At 32.5% G+C, this 16443-nt stretch overlaps 2 protein-coding genes across 11 annotated transcripts; both read right to left on the bottom strand.

Annotated features, from left to right (window-relative positions):
* Positions 1–5469: 5469 nt before the first annotated feature.
* LOC112998741 (uncharacterized) lies at positions 5470–6731 on the bottom strand. The gene has a single exon (XM_026124896.2). The coding sequence runs from the start codon at positions 6501–6503 to the stop codon at positions 5670–5672; it is 834 nt and encodes a 277-aa protein (XP_025980681.1). The 5' UTR covers positions 6504–6731; the 3' UTR covers positions 5470–5669.
* A 4478-nt stretch (positions 6732–11209) lies between these two features.
* LOC102668527 (heterogeneous nuclear ribonucleoprotein U-like protein 1) lies at positions 11210–14787 on the bottom strand. Of its 10 annotated transcripts, none has more exons than XR_005887959.1 (8): positions 13220–14787; positions 12954–13083; positions 12766–12874; positions 12598–12656; positions 12378–12480; positions 12205–12296; positions 11586–12102; positions 11210–11512 (listed from the first exon to the last, which is right to left on the bottom strand). XR_005887959.1 is itself a non-coding variant. In XM_041008348.1 (8 exons), exons 1-5 carry the CDS (start codon positions 13334–13336, stop codon positions 12522–12524), a joined length of 480 nt encoding a protein of 159 aa, XP_040864282.1. In that variant the 5' UTR covers positions 13337–14787; the 3' UTR covers positions 11210–11512; positions 11586–12102; positions 12205–12277; positions 12378–12521. The 10 variants fall into 10 exon arrangements, 1 of the variants encoding a protein (XP_040864282.1); XR_005887956.1 differs by having other exon boundaries at positions 12205–12277; XM_041008348.1 differs by having other exon boundaries at positions 12205–12277; positions 12378–12527; positions 12954–13142.
* Between the last annotated feature and the right edge of the window lie 1656 nt (positions 14788–16443).

Genomic DNA, 16443 nt, shown 5'->3' with positions numbered 1-16443 from the left:
TTCGATTGATTATGAATAAGCTTTATCGTCCTTACATTGTTTTGGAAAAATAAATTAATTTATGTATTATCATAATGAAATTGTGCATGAGAACCAATTTAAAATTTGGTCTTAATCAATCACAGTTTGCAAAAACAAAATGTTGAAGAAATTAAACATGTGAAACCAAATATTTTATTTTATATGGTATTAACGTGCTCTCTAACGGATGAATATGAGTTTCATCCGCAGACGAGCCAATGCTCACTCTTTTACTAGGCGTCTAGATTCTATGTTAGTTTGCAAGTATTTTTTTTTATAATTCACCTGTCTATATTAATTCAATAATTCTCTTCTTAATGAAATGATATCAACCTCTTTTTGAAGTAGGAAAAAAAAACGCACAACTCAGTTGCCGCTGAACTCACTGGACAAATCTCAAGCATTTTTATTATTTTATGCTTGATAATAAAAGATTATCTCCACAAAGACTATATTATTAGTTATCGGAATACTCATAAAAAAATTAGTTCTCGGATAAAGTTCAAAAGAGATTAAGAAGAAGATCGATGAACAAAGAAAACAGGAATTAATTGTTAGATGACAAAAATTTCAAGAAACTTCTATTAAAGAATAAGAAAATAATTGCTAATTAAAGGAATGACGAATGCTAAAAAAAAAATTAAAAATGACGATCAAACTGTTTAGGAGGGAGACGTTTTATGAGATTAGATGATTCTGATTTTTAAATGTACAATTTTAGTTTGATTTACAAAATACTAGGTTTTATATCCGCTGATTAAAAAAATTAGATTTTATGTCCGTGCAATTCTACAAACATTTTCCATTATCCTGAAAATATCATCCTGTCCAGTATAGATATGTCTCAGACTCCAGGAGTCTTTGCCTGCCATGTCCATAATTGAGGTGTAGAAATGGTTAACACGTATATAACGTGTTTGTTTCTTCGTTTTCGGCCTTCAAATCATGTAAAAGCAAGATGCCAGTTATTTTCATAAAACGTTGCTTATGAATGTGTCAACATGATCCAATGTCTACACAAAGATGCTCATAATTGCTCCAAAAAACTTTGATATATTGTAACTGATATTTTAAAATTAAGTTATGTAGAATCAATTTTAAATCATTTATATAACTAAATTGTATGTTTAAAATAATTTAATTATAAATTTATATTAAAATGTATTCAAAGATACAAAATCACTTTTCTAATGCCAAAACAAAACAAACAGGTACTACACCCTTGTTAGACACTCCAATTTCGTTTTCATGAGAATTGGATTATGTTTGATCTTAAAATATTGGCTGGTGAACAAAAACAAACTTCAACGTAGGAATCTGGCTTGTGAGCTGAATCGGAAGGCATGTCAAGTGATTGTCTATGTCTTTTGTGGCAATTTCGAAAGTTGATAGATTGTTTAACAGGATCAATCTAATTGAGTGGAGCCCCTGAAATAAGCATCCCATTTCCGATGAACGCAGTACTGTCGTGCTTGAGAACAGTGAAAACATCTTAATTATTGATGAGGAGACTTGATTTGATGAGCATGCATCATCAGAAACTGGCTCAACATGGTAGGTACTGGGTTTATCTGGTTTAACCATTTCTCTCTACTATCTAGAATGTTTTAACCCGTTGAAAATTATATCAGAATTTTAAACTGGAGATATTTTTTTTAAAATCTATTCATGTATGCAAATAATTTAGTGCTAAATCATTCTAATTAAAAAAAAAACGTTGGATGCAAATAAGAATGAAATCAATCATACCAATTTTATTGAATTTGAACATGGAAATCTTGCTTCTACTTCCTTCAATATAATTTTGAGTGAGAATTAATTAAAAAAGTATTATTATCGATCAGCATTCATTGAGCTGCTGACAAAAAAAAAAAGCCTTATTCATTGAGCTTATCTTCAATCTCATTTACACTTTAATTTCTTTTTATTTCTTATCCATTACTTATCATATTTATCATTTTTTTTCCTATTTTTCTTTTTACCCATATACTCCAAAAATGAAGTGTCTATTTAACATTTTTCTTAAAAAAAAAATAAAAAAGACGGGACAAAAAAGCCTAAGCACAAAGGGAGACCAGCAAACATTAGAATAAATCTTGACAAACCAAACTAGCTAGCTTAAAGAGGGATGGGCAGTGTGCTTTAACAAGGAACTCTGAAAGAGGAAGCCATGCATGGCCAACATTGTCCGAGTGATCAACACGTACGCTAGTTGCTTTATACTAACATATATATGTACATCCTGACGGTCCCCAAGCAAAGTGTAAAGATATTAATTAATATCTTAACCAAGGAAATGTTACCTGCATTTTCTTCATCGCAATCTTTAAAGACATTCACTCATTTTAAGGTCTGACTTGTTTATTGAATTGCCTTAATTTCTAAGTTCTAACACCCACTACCTTCTTTGATTTTGCTGCTACTAGCACTTGTGGCCCTCTGAATCACGATAGATGACACCCTGACCCTTGCCAATATTCTTCTTCGCCGAGGCATCAAGGTTAACCTTGATGGTGGTTTCCATCTAATAGCTAGGGATTCCTTCATGTTGACTATCCCCATGCATCTCATCACACTTAGTTGGCAGCAACAGTGAGTTCGCTTTCTTGATATCCAGAACCGCAGAGTATAGCCCATTTTCTGAAAATTTCCACACTAGGCAATCAATCATTGATGGAAAACAAAGGAAGAATAATAGACTGGATTTGTGTGGTAACATGTACTGTAAACAACCTTCAAAAAAATTAAAATAAGCGTTTAAAAAAATATTTTTTTTAAGTTTAAACAAATTCACCCATATATGATTTTATTTCCTGCCCTCTTGATCATCAAGAAATATTTATATGATAGGACTAAATTACAATATATTAATTGTAATGCTTTTAATTGTTGATTTTTCTGCAACTCATACATTATACTTCACACGGTTATACTTTATTCAATATTTTTGCTGGTTAGAATCTTCTACTGGTCAGAATCTTCTAAATAATCATTTTTGAAACATCAACAATCATTCGGTAATACTATCAAGATCAATAACTATTTTTACAAATAAACATGTAACTTTTTAACGTCTTGTCATACTCATGAGATATTTCATAAGTACTAGTATTAAAAAATTACATTCTCATAACATTTGAGAATGATCATTTTTGTCAACATCACTACTTTTGGCATTGTTACTACTACCATCATCTCTGTCATCACTATTTGCACTGCTATCATTGTCACGATTATCATCTTTACCTCCGACATCATCGTCCCAACCACTCCTCACTACCACCACACCAGAGTTGGCATCTACACAACCAGCACTCAACAACTAACATTTTTATCATCATCAACATTATTATTGTTATTATTGTTATTGTCACCATCATTATACAAATCTTGTTAAACTAATTTTAATAGGATAAAAAACTTTCAAAATAACTTTATTTTTAAACTGAAAATCAAAGAAAACTATAATATACAAACTAAAGAATTGTTTCTATTTTTAATTTTTGAAATTTATGATTAAAAACAATCCCAAACAGTCTTAGCTCTCAAATACTGTTTAACCCGTAAGTTTTTCATTTTACTAAAATTAAACCAAGAAGTTATGTGAATGATATTGAAAAAATTCACATCTAATTGGATTTCATATTAAAAGACACCTAGCCTGCACAAGTTGCGGGCTAAATAGGAAAATAATAATGAGAGTCGGATTTCAAATATCGTTTAATTAATATCATTAAATATAGGATTACAAGGAGTCTTTAAATTATTTTTAATAATAAATTTTATATTAAGATATAGGCTGAATTGTAATTTTTATCCCCAAATTTTTCAAATTTATAATTTGGGTTCTTTTGATTTTTAATTATATATAACATTTCATTTTCTTAATTTTATAAATTTGTGATTTTGGTCCCTTAATAAATTATTAACTAATAATTGTAATTACTAAAAATATTAAATTAATTATAAATTAAATAAAAATTATTAATTATTAAAAAAAACTTTTAAGGAAAAGAGGAGGAGCATAATGTGTGAAAAATTAAGATTAATTTTTTTTAATAATTAATGATTTTAATTAATTTATAATTAACTTGATAACTTAATTAATCATGACTATTTGTTAATAATGGACCAAAATTATCAATTTATAAGATTAAAAAATCAAAATCATAAATTTTAAAAAATAGAAGGAATAAAATCACAAGCTAAAATATATTACCTGTGAGAATAATTAGTTACTGGTATTTGCCACAAAACGACATTTATTCATTCTGAAAAAAAATTAAGCTTTTGAACAGAAATCCTGGTTGCACAGACAATCACAAACAGAAGGTTGTAAATTCCCTTGGAATTTGACGTCTCTCAACTTTTGATAGGCACCATGCGCGATACCGATAAAATCCTCAAAAACATGGACATATGGGTATATGTATAAACAAAGTGAATATGAGGTAATAAGAATCTTCTCTAGACAGCAAAACCTGAAGCCTAAATGCCTAAATTAATCTTTTACTTGTTTATTCCTAGACTCGTAGAGTGAAAGTCCCTTTCATTTGTCTCAACTGCTAAGAGAAATTTTAAGATATAAAAATTGATTCAAACTATTGTCAAAGTTTCTATTCACATTTATATTCTTATGTATTGGTATGTATCAAACAATAATGTTACTCTTAGTACGTCGTGTCACTTGTCACTCTCCCTTCAATCCATTTAACTTTTCTACCGCTACATGGGACATGCAAAGTGCAAACCGCTTCAAGTGGGGTATAGTGTTTGAACTTTGATTGAACCAAGTACTCACGCTATTTCAAATGCTACGTGGTAGGAGTGCCTTCAAAGTCCATTTTGGGGGTGCAAAGTATAACAAGTAACAACCAATCATTGACCAGACATATATAGGACCATATCATGTCATGGAGAAATTCTAAGATCCTCCTCACAACCGTTCAATTTTTATTAAATACTACATTTTGTAATTTAAATTGATTTTTTATTCTTAAAAATAAACTATCTTTATATATTTTGTTAGTTTAAAGCATGCAATTTTGTGTATAACATTTACAAGGCATCGTTAGAACAATACTTATTTTTGAAATCAACTTACCTTTGTTGAAAAAATGTCTATCATTTTATACTTTAACACATTTTAGTTATCAACAGAATAATTTTTTTACCAAAGATTTTTTTTAAAAAAAAGTATGATTGCAATTAGTATAATTAAGATTTTATTGCAATTCCCAACTACAATTATTACTATAGTACTAGGTTTTAAAAGTTTTCATAATCACACTATGACTGCAATTAGAATCACTTGCCCGCAAGTTAAATCTTAAACGCATAATCAAAACCTTGACTATAATATAGGAAAAATCTCACCATATGCATTAATTTGTAGAGTAACTAATGGAGATAGAGGGACGAATGGGGAGGGGTATCTTAGTCATTTAATGGCATTTGAATATTTGGGATTAGTGATTAATTCCACTTAAAGATTTGATAAGAGAGTAGTACAATGGTGACCACATCCAAAAGAGACATACTACTCTGCCATAATCCAAAGTAATTCCAAATCTCTAATTTTCCCTTTCCCTTATCCCAAAAACAAATCACATAATAATCCACCATGTTAATCTTTAGTAAACATCACACTAATTGCAACCAATCTCACCGGAAAAGGGGTCGTCCTCGCCGGAAAATTCCCTGTGCCTCGTCGGAGAAATATCAATCTCGATCAAATTCTCCTCATCGAAGTGAAACCCCACTTCCCTCTTCTTGCAACCGTCAAGAGCTATCTCAATTAACCCTTCCCTGTCTTCTTCATCCCATCTGAAGCACATGTTCTCCGGCGAGTCCCAGTTCTCCGTCGCCGGAAACCCACTCTCCGACGAGCTATCGGAGTCAGTTTCAGGGTAGTACCGTGACAACGACGGGTGCCTCAAAATACCCTCGTCACGTTTCTCATTTTGATTCTGCTCTGTTTCTTCACCTTCGTATATGACCTCCAACGGCGCTTTCACGTTCCACTCCACGAAAGACTCGTCAAAACGCGAACTTGATTGAAAACCCATTTGAGATTTTATCGTTGTTTGAGATTGGCTCGTGATCCACCTGTAAACATGATCCTGAGAATCGGTTTCCACCGGTTCAATGGGATTCCCCTGTTTCTCTTCTCTGTTTCCCCTGTTTTCTTCGTTTGCAATGGGTTCAGGTTCAACCGGGTTTTTCTTCTCTTCATTTTGAGACCTCTGAATTGCACCGAGACGGAGAAGGAGGAGCAAGAGAACCCCAGAGAGAAACAGCACGGGTGAGAAAACTATCTTCCAAAATAGATGAGGCAAATAAAGGAGAATCAAGAAACAGAAAGTGACAATGCATGAAAACAGAGGTTGGGAAGAGTGAACAGAGAGAAGGGAAAGTGTTTCTGTGCATAACGAGTTGATAATGAGCTTCGTTTCTAAAAGAAACTCGCTCTCCTCCTCCATTGGCTACAATTATACGTTGCAAAAGATAAATAACTATGATACCAAGAGAATAGGTGATGCTAAGAAAAGAAAAGCCATGAGCAGAGTCAGAAAAGTTAGAAAATGGAATGGTGAAAGGGAACAGTGTAGAGGAGGGCTTTAGACAGGGTGTAGTGTGGGATTTATAAGGCCTTTTTTGCGTGAGAAGAAGGCATGGAATAATAGGGTGGGAAGGAAAGGGGGTGTGTGGTCCTGTGTTATGCAATAACCAAGACGATCTTTTATGCATACACGAAAAAAATACAAATCCAACCTAAAAAGTTGTTATGCTTTTACACTTCTCAAACTCATCATTTTAATCAATCACTGTATTTGCCCCGTACTCAATTTAGGTTTTTATTCATGGAATCTATTCCATTTTTTATTTTAATTACCAATCCAAGACGTTGGTTTGAGGTCCGAATGGAGGTAAGTATTCCATTGTTTTTGGTAATTACTTTGCATAAATGTGAAACTTTACCCAAACCACATGCCATGCCGCGTAGACAGTCTATTTTGGGTAAAAAGGTTAAACATGTGATCATAGAAAGAAAAAAAGTTTAAAGTAATTTGGATATAATTAGTGAGCTTAATGTTTTTTTTGGTGTTAATGTATAAACTTTTACACTATTGTTTATTTAATTAAAAATCATTGTTATATGATTTGAGATATTATATAAGTCAATCAACTTATGTTATTTTAAATTATAATTTATTATTAAATAATAGTATAATTTTTTTTTACATAAGTGCATTTTAGTATGTACTATTAGTGTAATTTTTTTATATTATTAATCAATAAGAAATCATTTTTAGTATCCTTAAAAAAAGAACTTTTAATATGATTTTAAGATAACTATTATAAAAATCAACAAATTTTCAATATAAAATTATCCATTCATAACTTATTTTTTCATAATTTAAAATATAATAATTATGCGATATTAATATAAAATCTTTTATACTATCAACTAAAAACAAATCATCATTCGTATGATTTTTAATATAATTATTATAAAGGTTAATAAATTTATCATACATCATAGTTTAATTTATTATTAGATGATAATATAAATTTGTTTTATTTTATTAGTATATAATTTGTTTTTTTTTCATAATTTAGACGTTAATGACTATGCACTGTAAATATGTAAAAAATTTATTACATAGTTTTAAGATTGTATAAAAAAAAAATTGACTATATTTTCTTAAAATAATATAACACCTATCCAATTCATATTATTTTGTTTCCTACAAGAACTAAAAGATTCCAAAGATTTTTCCCTAGTGATTTCGAATTGGTTTAGTCCATTCCCTATTCTATTTTTAATATATGAAACTTTGTTAGATCCTTTGAACATATTGATTAAGATTAAATTTTTTTATCACATGCATGGAAAATGAAACTCCATAGATATATACTCAAATACATTTACTATTGATAAACACAACCAATAATAAAATGACACATTAATAAAATTTAAATAAAAAGAAAAAAAAACATAATTCTTTGTCTATTTCAGGATCCATTTATTTTCTTCAAATGTCCTTTCCTCCTTAGTACCTGACACCAACTTATAAAGACCCATTAAAAAAAAAAAAACTCATTTCTTTCTTTAAAGCCATGCTGCTCGCCAAATCAAACCAGCAGAAAAGAGTATTGATTGAAATAGATTTGCGGTACCAATCCTGTTATTAATGTTGATGGCGTTTGTCTCCTTAGATTTTGTAGCTTGTGACACCTTTTAAAAGAAATTTAGTTCATTTTTACTTTTTGTTTCCTTTTTCTATACTTGTTTATGGATCCAACCAGAGAAAACAAGGCCTAAAGTTTAACCTTGTTAGAATATATGCATGCACCGGAGAAATTTCAAAAATGGGGCCGTAAGTCGGAAATTGGCGACCTTGGCACCCAATCTGATAGAAAACACTCAAATTCATTGTTGTCATTTCTTGATAGAAGATTTATTTGAGGCAATCTGATAGGACACTTTCTTCACAATTTGGCAGAGCAACCAAAAATTGTTGTTGCACCAGAACTGAGTTGAGCTTTCTGAAGATTATGAAGTATTTCGGGGTAGAGAAAATAGTTTTTGTGGTTACAATTAGGTTGTAATCTTTGTTAAAATGATGACTTGCTTTTCTATCATTCACTTTTTCGCAATCTTACTTGTGAAGTAGCTTTGGCCTCGGCTTCAATCTTTTATTTATGAATTATGAATGGAGGGTGGAATGTTTAATTTCGAAAACGTATTTAATGGTTGAATTTATGTGTTTTCATTGGACGATCTAATAAAAATAAAATCCATGGTTAGTTAGTAGTAACAATATCTCAGAGTACCTTTTGTAATGTCGTTAAGAATAGTTAAATTATGTATATGTGATCTTTATTAAAAAAAAAAAGGAAGAATAAGAAAATTTAAAATTTTGCTAGTATTTCGGAACCTTATTGTACTATCACACTATGCCTGTGCGTATGGGGTTATGTATTGAACTATTCACCGAAAATGTATTGATGACTGTTGACTTTCGCTGCTTCAACCAAACCAGTCCTTTAATTAGCAATGCCATGATTGTGTTTATGCTTTATATTTCCTGCAATAAGAAAAGGCAAAGCTAACACTTCATGCATTAAGTATACAAGTTCAACAAGACATTAAATAAGGGACCCATTTGCCAAAAACTTCTAAAAACACTAAATTCATTGTATGTGTGTTGTATTAACAGCTCAGTAACATCCATGCAAAGATGATAGGGCAAACGAAGCAAACATTAGTTCTTGTTCATCAAATATCATAAATAGTTACTGAAAGCCAGCATACTCAGTTTCCACCTACAACTCCCGAGCTGCAAAATCATTACCAAGTTAAGAGCTCCATTATTCTCCCGATACTAATAGCATGTCTCTTCAATAGTTATTTGTTCCCCAACATTCCCTGCATTAAAAGCCCCACTATTGTACCCTACATTTGGGTCAGTTACAACCCACAAGCTTATTCCTTCCTCTTGGCTTAGGTTCATTTCCACCCAACCCAACACCTAAATTTCTCACATTGCTCAGTTTCCCCCCAGCATGACTTGTCAGCTTCCATAATTACGCATCAGCACTGTTCTATTCATCCTTCTTTCTTGCAACTCAATACACACAAATAATACATGCAATAAGTATCAAAGTTGGTGGTAATATGAACATTAAAAGTGTAGTTTCCTCGTGTTCCCTTTTGGACTTTTGAAGTGGCCCACTTATGGATTGCCACGTGCAGACATAGAGTTTACACCCTTCTGTCATTAAGCATCTCAGTAAATTCATATTGTACAATTTCCCATATGTACAATTTGACTGCAAATAAAGGTTGTGATTTCTGTCATTTGACTAAACTATCTTTTACTTAGAATTCAAATCAAGTAAGGCTACTGCTCCTTTTCACTTAGTTCATATGGACGAATATGATTGGGGGCCTGTAACCAGTTCTTCTAGTCATGGTCATCGATACTTTCTCACTGTTGATGATTTTTAAGACAGGTGGATTTTTTTTATGAGATCAAAGGCTAAAACTAAAAATCTTGTTTACATCTTTGTTACCTCTGTAAAGATTCAATTTGATTGCATGATTACATTAGGACTGATAATGGTGCTGAGTTTCTCTTGCCAGAAATTTATGCTACTCATGGAATTTTACCTCAAACTTCTTGTGTTAAGACACCTGAACAAAACTCTATTGTAGAACGAAAGCATTCACATATACTTAATCTGACTAGGTCTCTACGCTATCAAGCTCACATTTCCAAATCATTCTGGTTATATGCCATTAGCCATGCAGTTCATCTTATTAACAGGTTACCTTTATTGGTGACTCTCATTTCTTGGTGTTATTAGTTGTTGATCACCCTTCTAAATCTGAATACAGAATACTAACTGGCTAACTGCCACTATATGTGAGATTCAGTGGATCACTTACTTCTAGATCTTGAAAAGGCCTTCATCTTTCCCGCTTTACATGTGATAGACAATTCGTGCATCACATTACTTCTAATCATAATTTTCATGGACAACTAAACTTTTTGAAATTAACTATCACATTGTTCAAAGAAGTTAAGTGGCCACATTGTTTTTCATCATTTTGTCTCCAGGCTGTTTAGTTGAGGCACTGGAAAAACTCCCATTCTTTATTAAGTTCCTTTTCGACAATAATCCGACACCTTAACAGAACTTGCTTCCATAGAACTGTTCAGAGCATTGAACTTCTTTCCTCTTTTTTTTTTTTTTTTTTCTTTTCCTTTTCCAATTACCGTTGTAGCCTAGTATTGGAAAGAATAAGTAACGTATTAAAATTTTAAATGCTTTGTAGATAGTCTTTAATTGGTTCACAAAAAGGATACATGCAAGCAATTCCATGCGAAACACTAACAGATATATATAATTTTGCAGAAAAACAATGACTTGTAGATTCACCTCCCCTGAAGTGAGAAGACAATTATATCCATACATGACTTGAATTGAAGTATTTTATGAATTTAACCAAAACTTCAAGTCAAGGGTGGATGTACTCTTATCCTCTCACTACACATTTTCTTTATACAAATTCCTTTATAAGAAAAAACTAAATCATCAAACTTCTTCCATGGTTGCATTTGGTAATTAAGTGTATGAATGAACAGAAAACTACTAAACTATTTTTTCGTTTATATTTTTGCCTATAAAACAAACCTCACTTTATTACTTTCCATTCACGTACATAATTGAATAAAATAATAAATATCAGATACATGAACAGATATACATATATACAAATTTTTGCAGTCAGTGGAAGTGAAGCCTTGTTCCCCTTCACAACATTAATATATAGACAATCAGGTGGGCAAGCAGAATCTACATAGCAGTTAGAATTATCTTGGACGCTGAGAGGCATATCTTCCTGAATACGGCGTGTTAATAGGTGAACTTCCATATGTAGGTCTTGTAGTCGGTGTCCCATATGGGGAAAGTGAATCTGAGATAAGATAGCAACAAATAAGGATTGTATTAATTAAAAAATGTCAACAAAAATGGAAGAGAGTAACTACCAAATGTTGTTGGGGAGCGAGTATGCAGGTCAGGCTGGATACCTCTGTAGAAATGGCTGGAAACCTCTCTAGGATAATCGAAAGACATTGCCCTAGCCCTTGCTACTGGAGAGGATTCATTCATGCCACTCCTGTAGGCACCAGGATAAGGTTCCTTACAAGTGCTAAAATCAAAAGATATTGCCCTTGCACTTGCTATTGGAGAGGGTTCATTCATGCCACTCATGTAGGCATCAGGAAAAGCATCCCGAGAAACCATATTGTTCTCTACAATGTTTGGTCTGTATGGGCCACCCACAACAGAGTTGTTGTAATTCCGGATATCACCAGTCAGAATGGCACCGTAAGTTTGATTATAACCGGCAATATCTCTAGCAAAACAACTTGATTCTTTATTGGAATAGGGTTCACAAGAAGTGGGCGCTCTGGCAACATGCGGAATTTGACTTCCTGGATATACTCCAGAAAATGAATTCATACTCCCATTAAGTTCAGTCACATGATCATTTGCATTAACCTAAAGAACAGTTATTCCACCTAGGTATCAGCGTCATTGCCACAAAAACGGAATAAATGAGATGGTTAAGGTTTCAATTAGAAATATCTAAAATGAGCAAACCTGACTAACTTGACCAGGGGTCCCATAGATGGGAAGAGTGATAGGAGAATAAGAGCCTGGCAGATGAAGACCACTGCCAGAACCAAAGCGCACTGTTGTTAAGATCATTAAAAAGTAGCATCAAATAACAAACATACTGCAAGGTAAACAAATAACTGCGTGTAGATAAAAACCTGTCAAACTTCTTTTATTTTGAAAAGTGGACCCAGCAAAAGACTCAAAAGAACCTCCAGGGGATCATGTTGATGAGTTATTACAAGATATATATGCAAGATTCTGGTTCATCAGATCCAAATATTTCTGAGACTTGCCTTGGTTCAGTTCTACAAACATAACCTCAAAATACAAATAAATATTTAGGCAGAACATGAAGTAGACTAGGTTGCTAAATACCTGATAAAAAAATTCATCAGAACAAGGCATATCGTTGCTTTTAGGCAGAACATAATTAGCTGCCACAACCATAAACAGAATAAATAGGCCATAAGAAGAGTGTAAGTTAAGAGAAATAATGAACTTTTAACCATCAGATAACAAGTAAAGGAAATGAAAGAAAAATACCTATCATTTTATTCACAGCATCAGGTGGCACTTCTTTCCCCATTTCTGTAAATCTTTTATCATACCGTATCTTGAGCTCTTCCGGCTTTGGGAATACAACAACAGCAAACTGAAATGGACAAAAAAGTATATTACCAAATCCATAGAATATTTATCTTCCAAGCTCCAACAATCAGATAAATAGCTACCTTCTGATAATCAGCAAATGGCTCAAGCTTAGGCTTACGCGCACTTTTATAGACATTTGTCTGGTCAATTATATAATTGCGAGGTATATTAGCTGCCCTGGATAGCAGTACATTGAAAATTCGAGTAGCCCTATCCATCAAAAGATCAAATCTTTCACCATAGTTGTTTCTCCACAATAGTCCAGGTACCAGCGTAACATTGACTTTCAGCAAAAACTACAAACAGAAAACAATGATCACAACATTGGGCCAAGCAAAGCACAAACCTTCATCTGATCAAGAATTGAGTTTGTCCCAAGCAACACATAACGCTTCTCTGGATGATCTTTCACCCATTTTTCTGCCCATGTAGTCTTGCCTGAAGCTGGTAATCCCACCATCATTATCACTTCGCAATCCCTAGGTTCAGAAAAAGAAGGTCCGATCACTATGTTTCTGCCCTCCACAGTGGAGGCCCAAGGTTTGAACCCTTCTTAAGGAACAAGTCCATCTTCGACACTGAACTGCATCTGGACCACAACATTTTTCAACAGCACATGTGGAAAAAGGGCTGATGTCCATTGTAAGTTCCCTGGAGAAGAATCCGCCACTCCAAGGCGAGCTACATCAAATTGAGTCGCAGCACCCAACAATTTCCCAGTCTTGGAGAAACCAATAGAAGCCAGCGGTTTGCTTTCGAGGTCAACACAACAAACTATTGTATCACCAACACCAAACTTGTCACCAAAATCTAAGAATCTTCCACATTTTGAAAACTTGCCCGTGCCACCTTATCCAAAGCTCTGCCTGGACTCCCCTAGGTTTCCAACCGCATTGTCCCCTCTGGAAATCCCGAGGCAACAAATATGCTGCTGCTCAGGGGCAGTGTCCTCCATGTTAACCGTCTGTGCAGAAACCACTTTGCAGGCAAAACAATATCTACCTCTGGTTATTCCCACCTTAGCTCGGGCACCAGACCAGTAATAAGCAAACCCTTCCTCATGAAGGCCATATCGAACAAGTCCATTGCCATCAATATTGAAATCTAGCAATAAATCATCAAATTGTTAATTTTCCTAAGGTAACAGATAAATGAGTTAAACAAAGAAAGCAATAAAATATTTGACTATTTAGCATATAACTAAGTATTAACAGCTCAAGAAAATATTATGACGTTAAATTGACAAATCCCCAACCCATTTTCCCCTAAGAGAGCAATAACTTGCGATTCTTTCAATATTATAACAATTTTAACTCTTCAGCGTCAAATTTATTAAAGTGCTTGGGATAAGTCATAAGATGTTTGGTTTTCAATGAAAACAAGTAACAAGATGGATAGTAAAGAGAAAATGAGTGCAGGTGTTTCTGGAGTTCGAGGCCCAGAATTCCTCCAAAGAAAGGGATAAGATAAGGAAAAGAAACTTTGATTTCTGCTTGCAAATTCATTACATGGGTTGACAATTTATAAGCTTCATTTGCTAATTATTCGTTCCTTTTTTTGCAGGTTCTAGAGAAAGCTAGCAATAACAGAATTGCAACAATTATCCTAACAGAAAAAGCATATTCCCAACAGGATCATCCAAGGGCCCAATCCTGCAAGCCAACTCAGCAATCCTGCTCCTATTCTGTTAACGCTCGCCTCCTCATGGTTTGATTTGTCTGATGGTTGATTCATAACACCAAGTCACAGTCCGCAGGATTGAGAAGAACTTGCAGAGAAGAAGGAGATGCAACGGATTCAGATTCAGATTCAGATTCAGATTCCTTCGCCTTCTTGGATAACGAGTGAGGATCGTCGTCTTTCTCCGCGAAATGCCTTTTGTTCGAAGCCATTGTTATTTCTTAAGGACCGGCGCCAAACCACCAGAGCCACATGCATTTTATACTCACTAGGTACTCCTCCATCTTTGGGCTTAGCCCACTAATCCAATTAGAGAAAGGCTATTTCTTTCAACAGTTTCTTTTCTATTCACACCTCAATTTTTAATTTCAAATCATTATATATATTATTTTTAATAAGCAACAAGTGATTATATTGGTTTCATATTTCTAGGAATTAAATTTTGAAAGCATATAAAATTTTCATCCGATGAAATATTTCAATTTTTTAGAATTTAAATTCCAAAAAACTAAAAAAAAATACATATTTTAATAGATTAATTTATGAAAATCGTTTCTACTTGAGATTATTATTGTTGAGTTCATTGTGAATAATAGTTTCTCTAAAAACAAATATATAAATAAAATTATTGGATAAATAAAATTGGAGAATAAATACTACATAAGAAGAATCAAACAGTGTATAAATAAATAAATAAAAAATGGTACAAATGGTGGATATAACTTAAGTAAAACACAAAATTCATAGTGGATAAAAAATATTAAACTCATAGTATTGTACATAACTTCTTCGGTCTCATTTTCCTGTTAGGGGATCAGGTTGTTCTGGGTAATGAGATGTAAAGGAACCTCCTTTTCCTTTTTCTTTTTTTTTTCAGATACAGGAAGAACCAACGTCTCTGTGGAGAAGCTGTTGATTATTTGCGTGCAAATCGTAATTTAATACAACTTCAATTCACCGGTGAAAAAATTATAAATTTTAGGCAGCCTTTTACAATTATCAGCTATTCGTCACACATATGTGAAAAGCTTAGAATAAGTATTGGCATATATCTGTCTTCACTCTTTAGTCATGAATCCTAACAATAATAACTTCTGTTTTTTTTTTCTTTTGTATAATTTTCCCCCTGTTATCTTGAAAACAGCAATGCTGTTTATAATGTTGTTTGTACAAATCACACGAATTAGTTATGTAGATAAATTTCCTTCTTTAAAAATAAATATCAATTAAAATTAAAGCATAATAAGCTTTTGACAGAAATTGCATTGGTACAGATTTAACAAAAAAAATTGTACTAATTATTGTTTCTCTTCTGAAAATAGCAATGCTATTTTTTACAATGTTGTTTGCATGAATCACAAGATCATTAGCTACGTGGATCGATCAGTTTTCTTTTAAAAAAATAATTAAAAAATTTAAAATATAAATAAGCTTTTGACATAAATCACACTCTTACAGATTTTACGAAACTGTTTTTGTATTACAACATTCTCTTTTGAAAACAACAATTTTATGTTATTTTATACTGATGTTGTTTGTACGAGTCACAGGAATTAGCTATGTTGATCAATTTATTTTTCTTAATATAATAATATTCATAATTATTAGTTTCCATTTAAAAAAGCATTAAAATGTATTCGTAATTTCAAACCTGTTATCTATACTAAGAAAACCTCCACAGTTGTGCACCATAATAATGGCATGGCAATTTGCTTCCCTCCGGTTATTTAAAATTAAATTCCGATTTTTATAAGTAAAAAAATATTTTATTACCACATTTATGGAGATAATTTAAGAATTGTTTAAAATTATACAATTAAAACAAACAAGATATGTATAAATTGTTTAATTATAATTGGTATGATACACATTGTCAAGAAGAAGAAAAAA

The sequence above is a fragment of the Glycine max genome, chromosome 13 (assembly GCF_000004515.6).
Source record: "Glycine max cultivar Williams 82 chromosome 13, Glycine_max_v4.0, whole genome shotgun sequence".
Lineage (NCBI taxonomy): Eukaryota > Viridiplantae > Streptophyta > Magnoliopsida > Fabales > Fabaceae > Glycine > Glycine max.
Note: the sequence above shows the minus strand (reverse complement) of the source record. Positions and strands in the feature narration are given on the sequence as shown.

What these genes read in the sequence shown, in the direction of transcription:
- LOC102668527 (XM_041008348.1), bottom strand. Translation starts at nt 13,336, where the DNA reads ATGATGGTGGGATTACCAGCTTCAGGCAAGACTACATGGGCAGAAAAA. An exon ending in CATTTGCTGATTATCAGAAG is followed by an intron (nt 12,875 to 12,953) that starts GTAGCTATTTAT and finishes TGTCCATTTCAG; the next exon opens with TTTGCTGTTGTTGTATTCCC. An exon ending in TGCTGTGAATAAAATGATAG is followed by an intron (nt 12,657 to 12,765) that starts GTATTTTTCTTT and finishes TGGTTGTGGCAG; the next exon opens with CTAATTATGTTCTGCCTAAA.
- LOC112998741 (XM_026124896.2), bottom strand. Translation starts at nt 6,503, where the DNA reads ATGGAGGAGGAGAGCGAGTTTCTTTTAGAAACGAAGCTCATTATCAAC.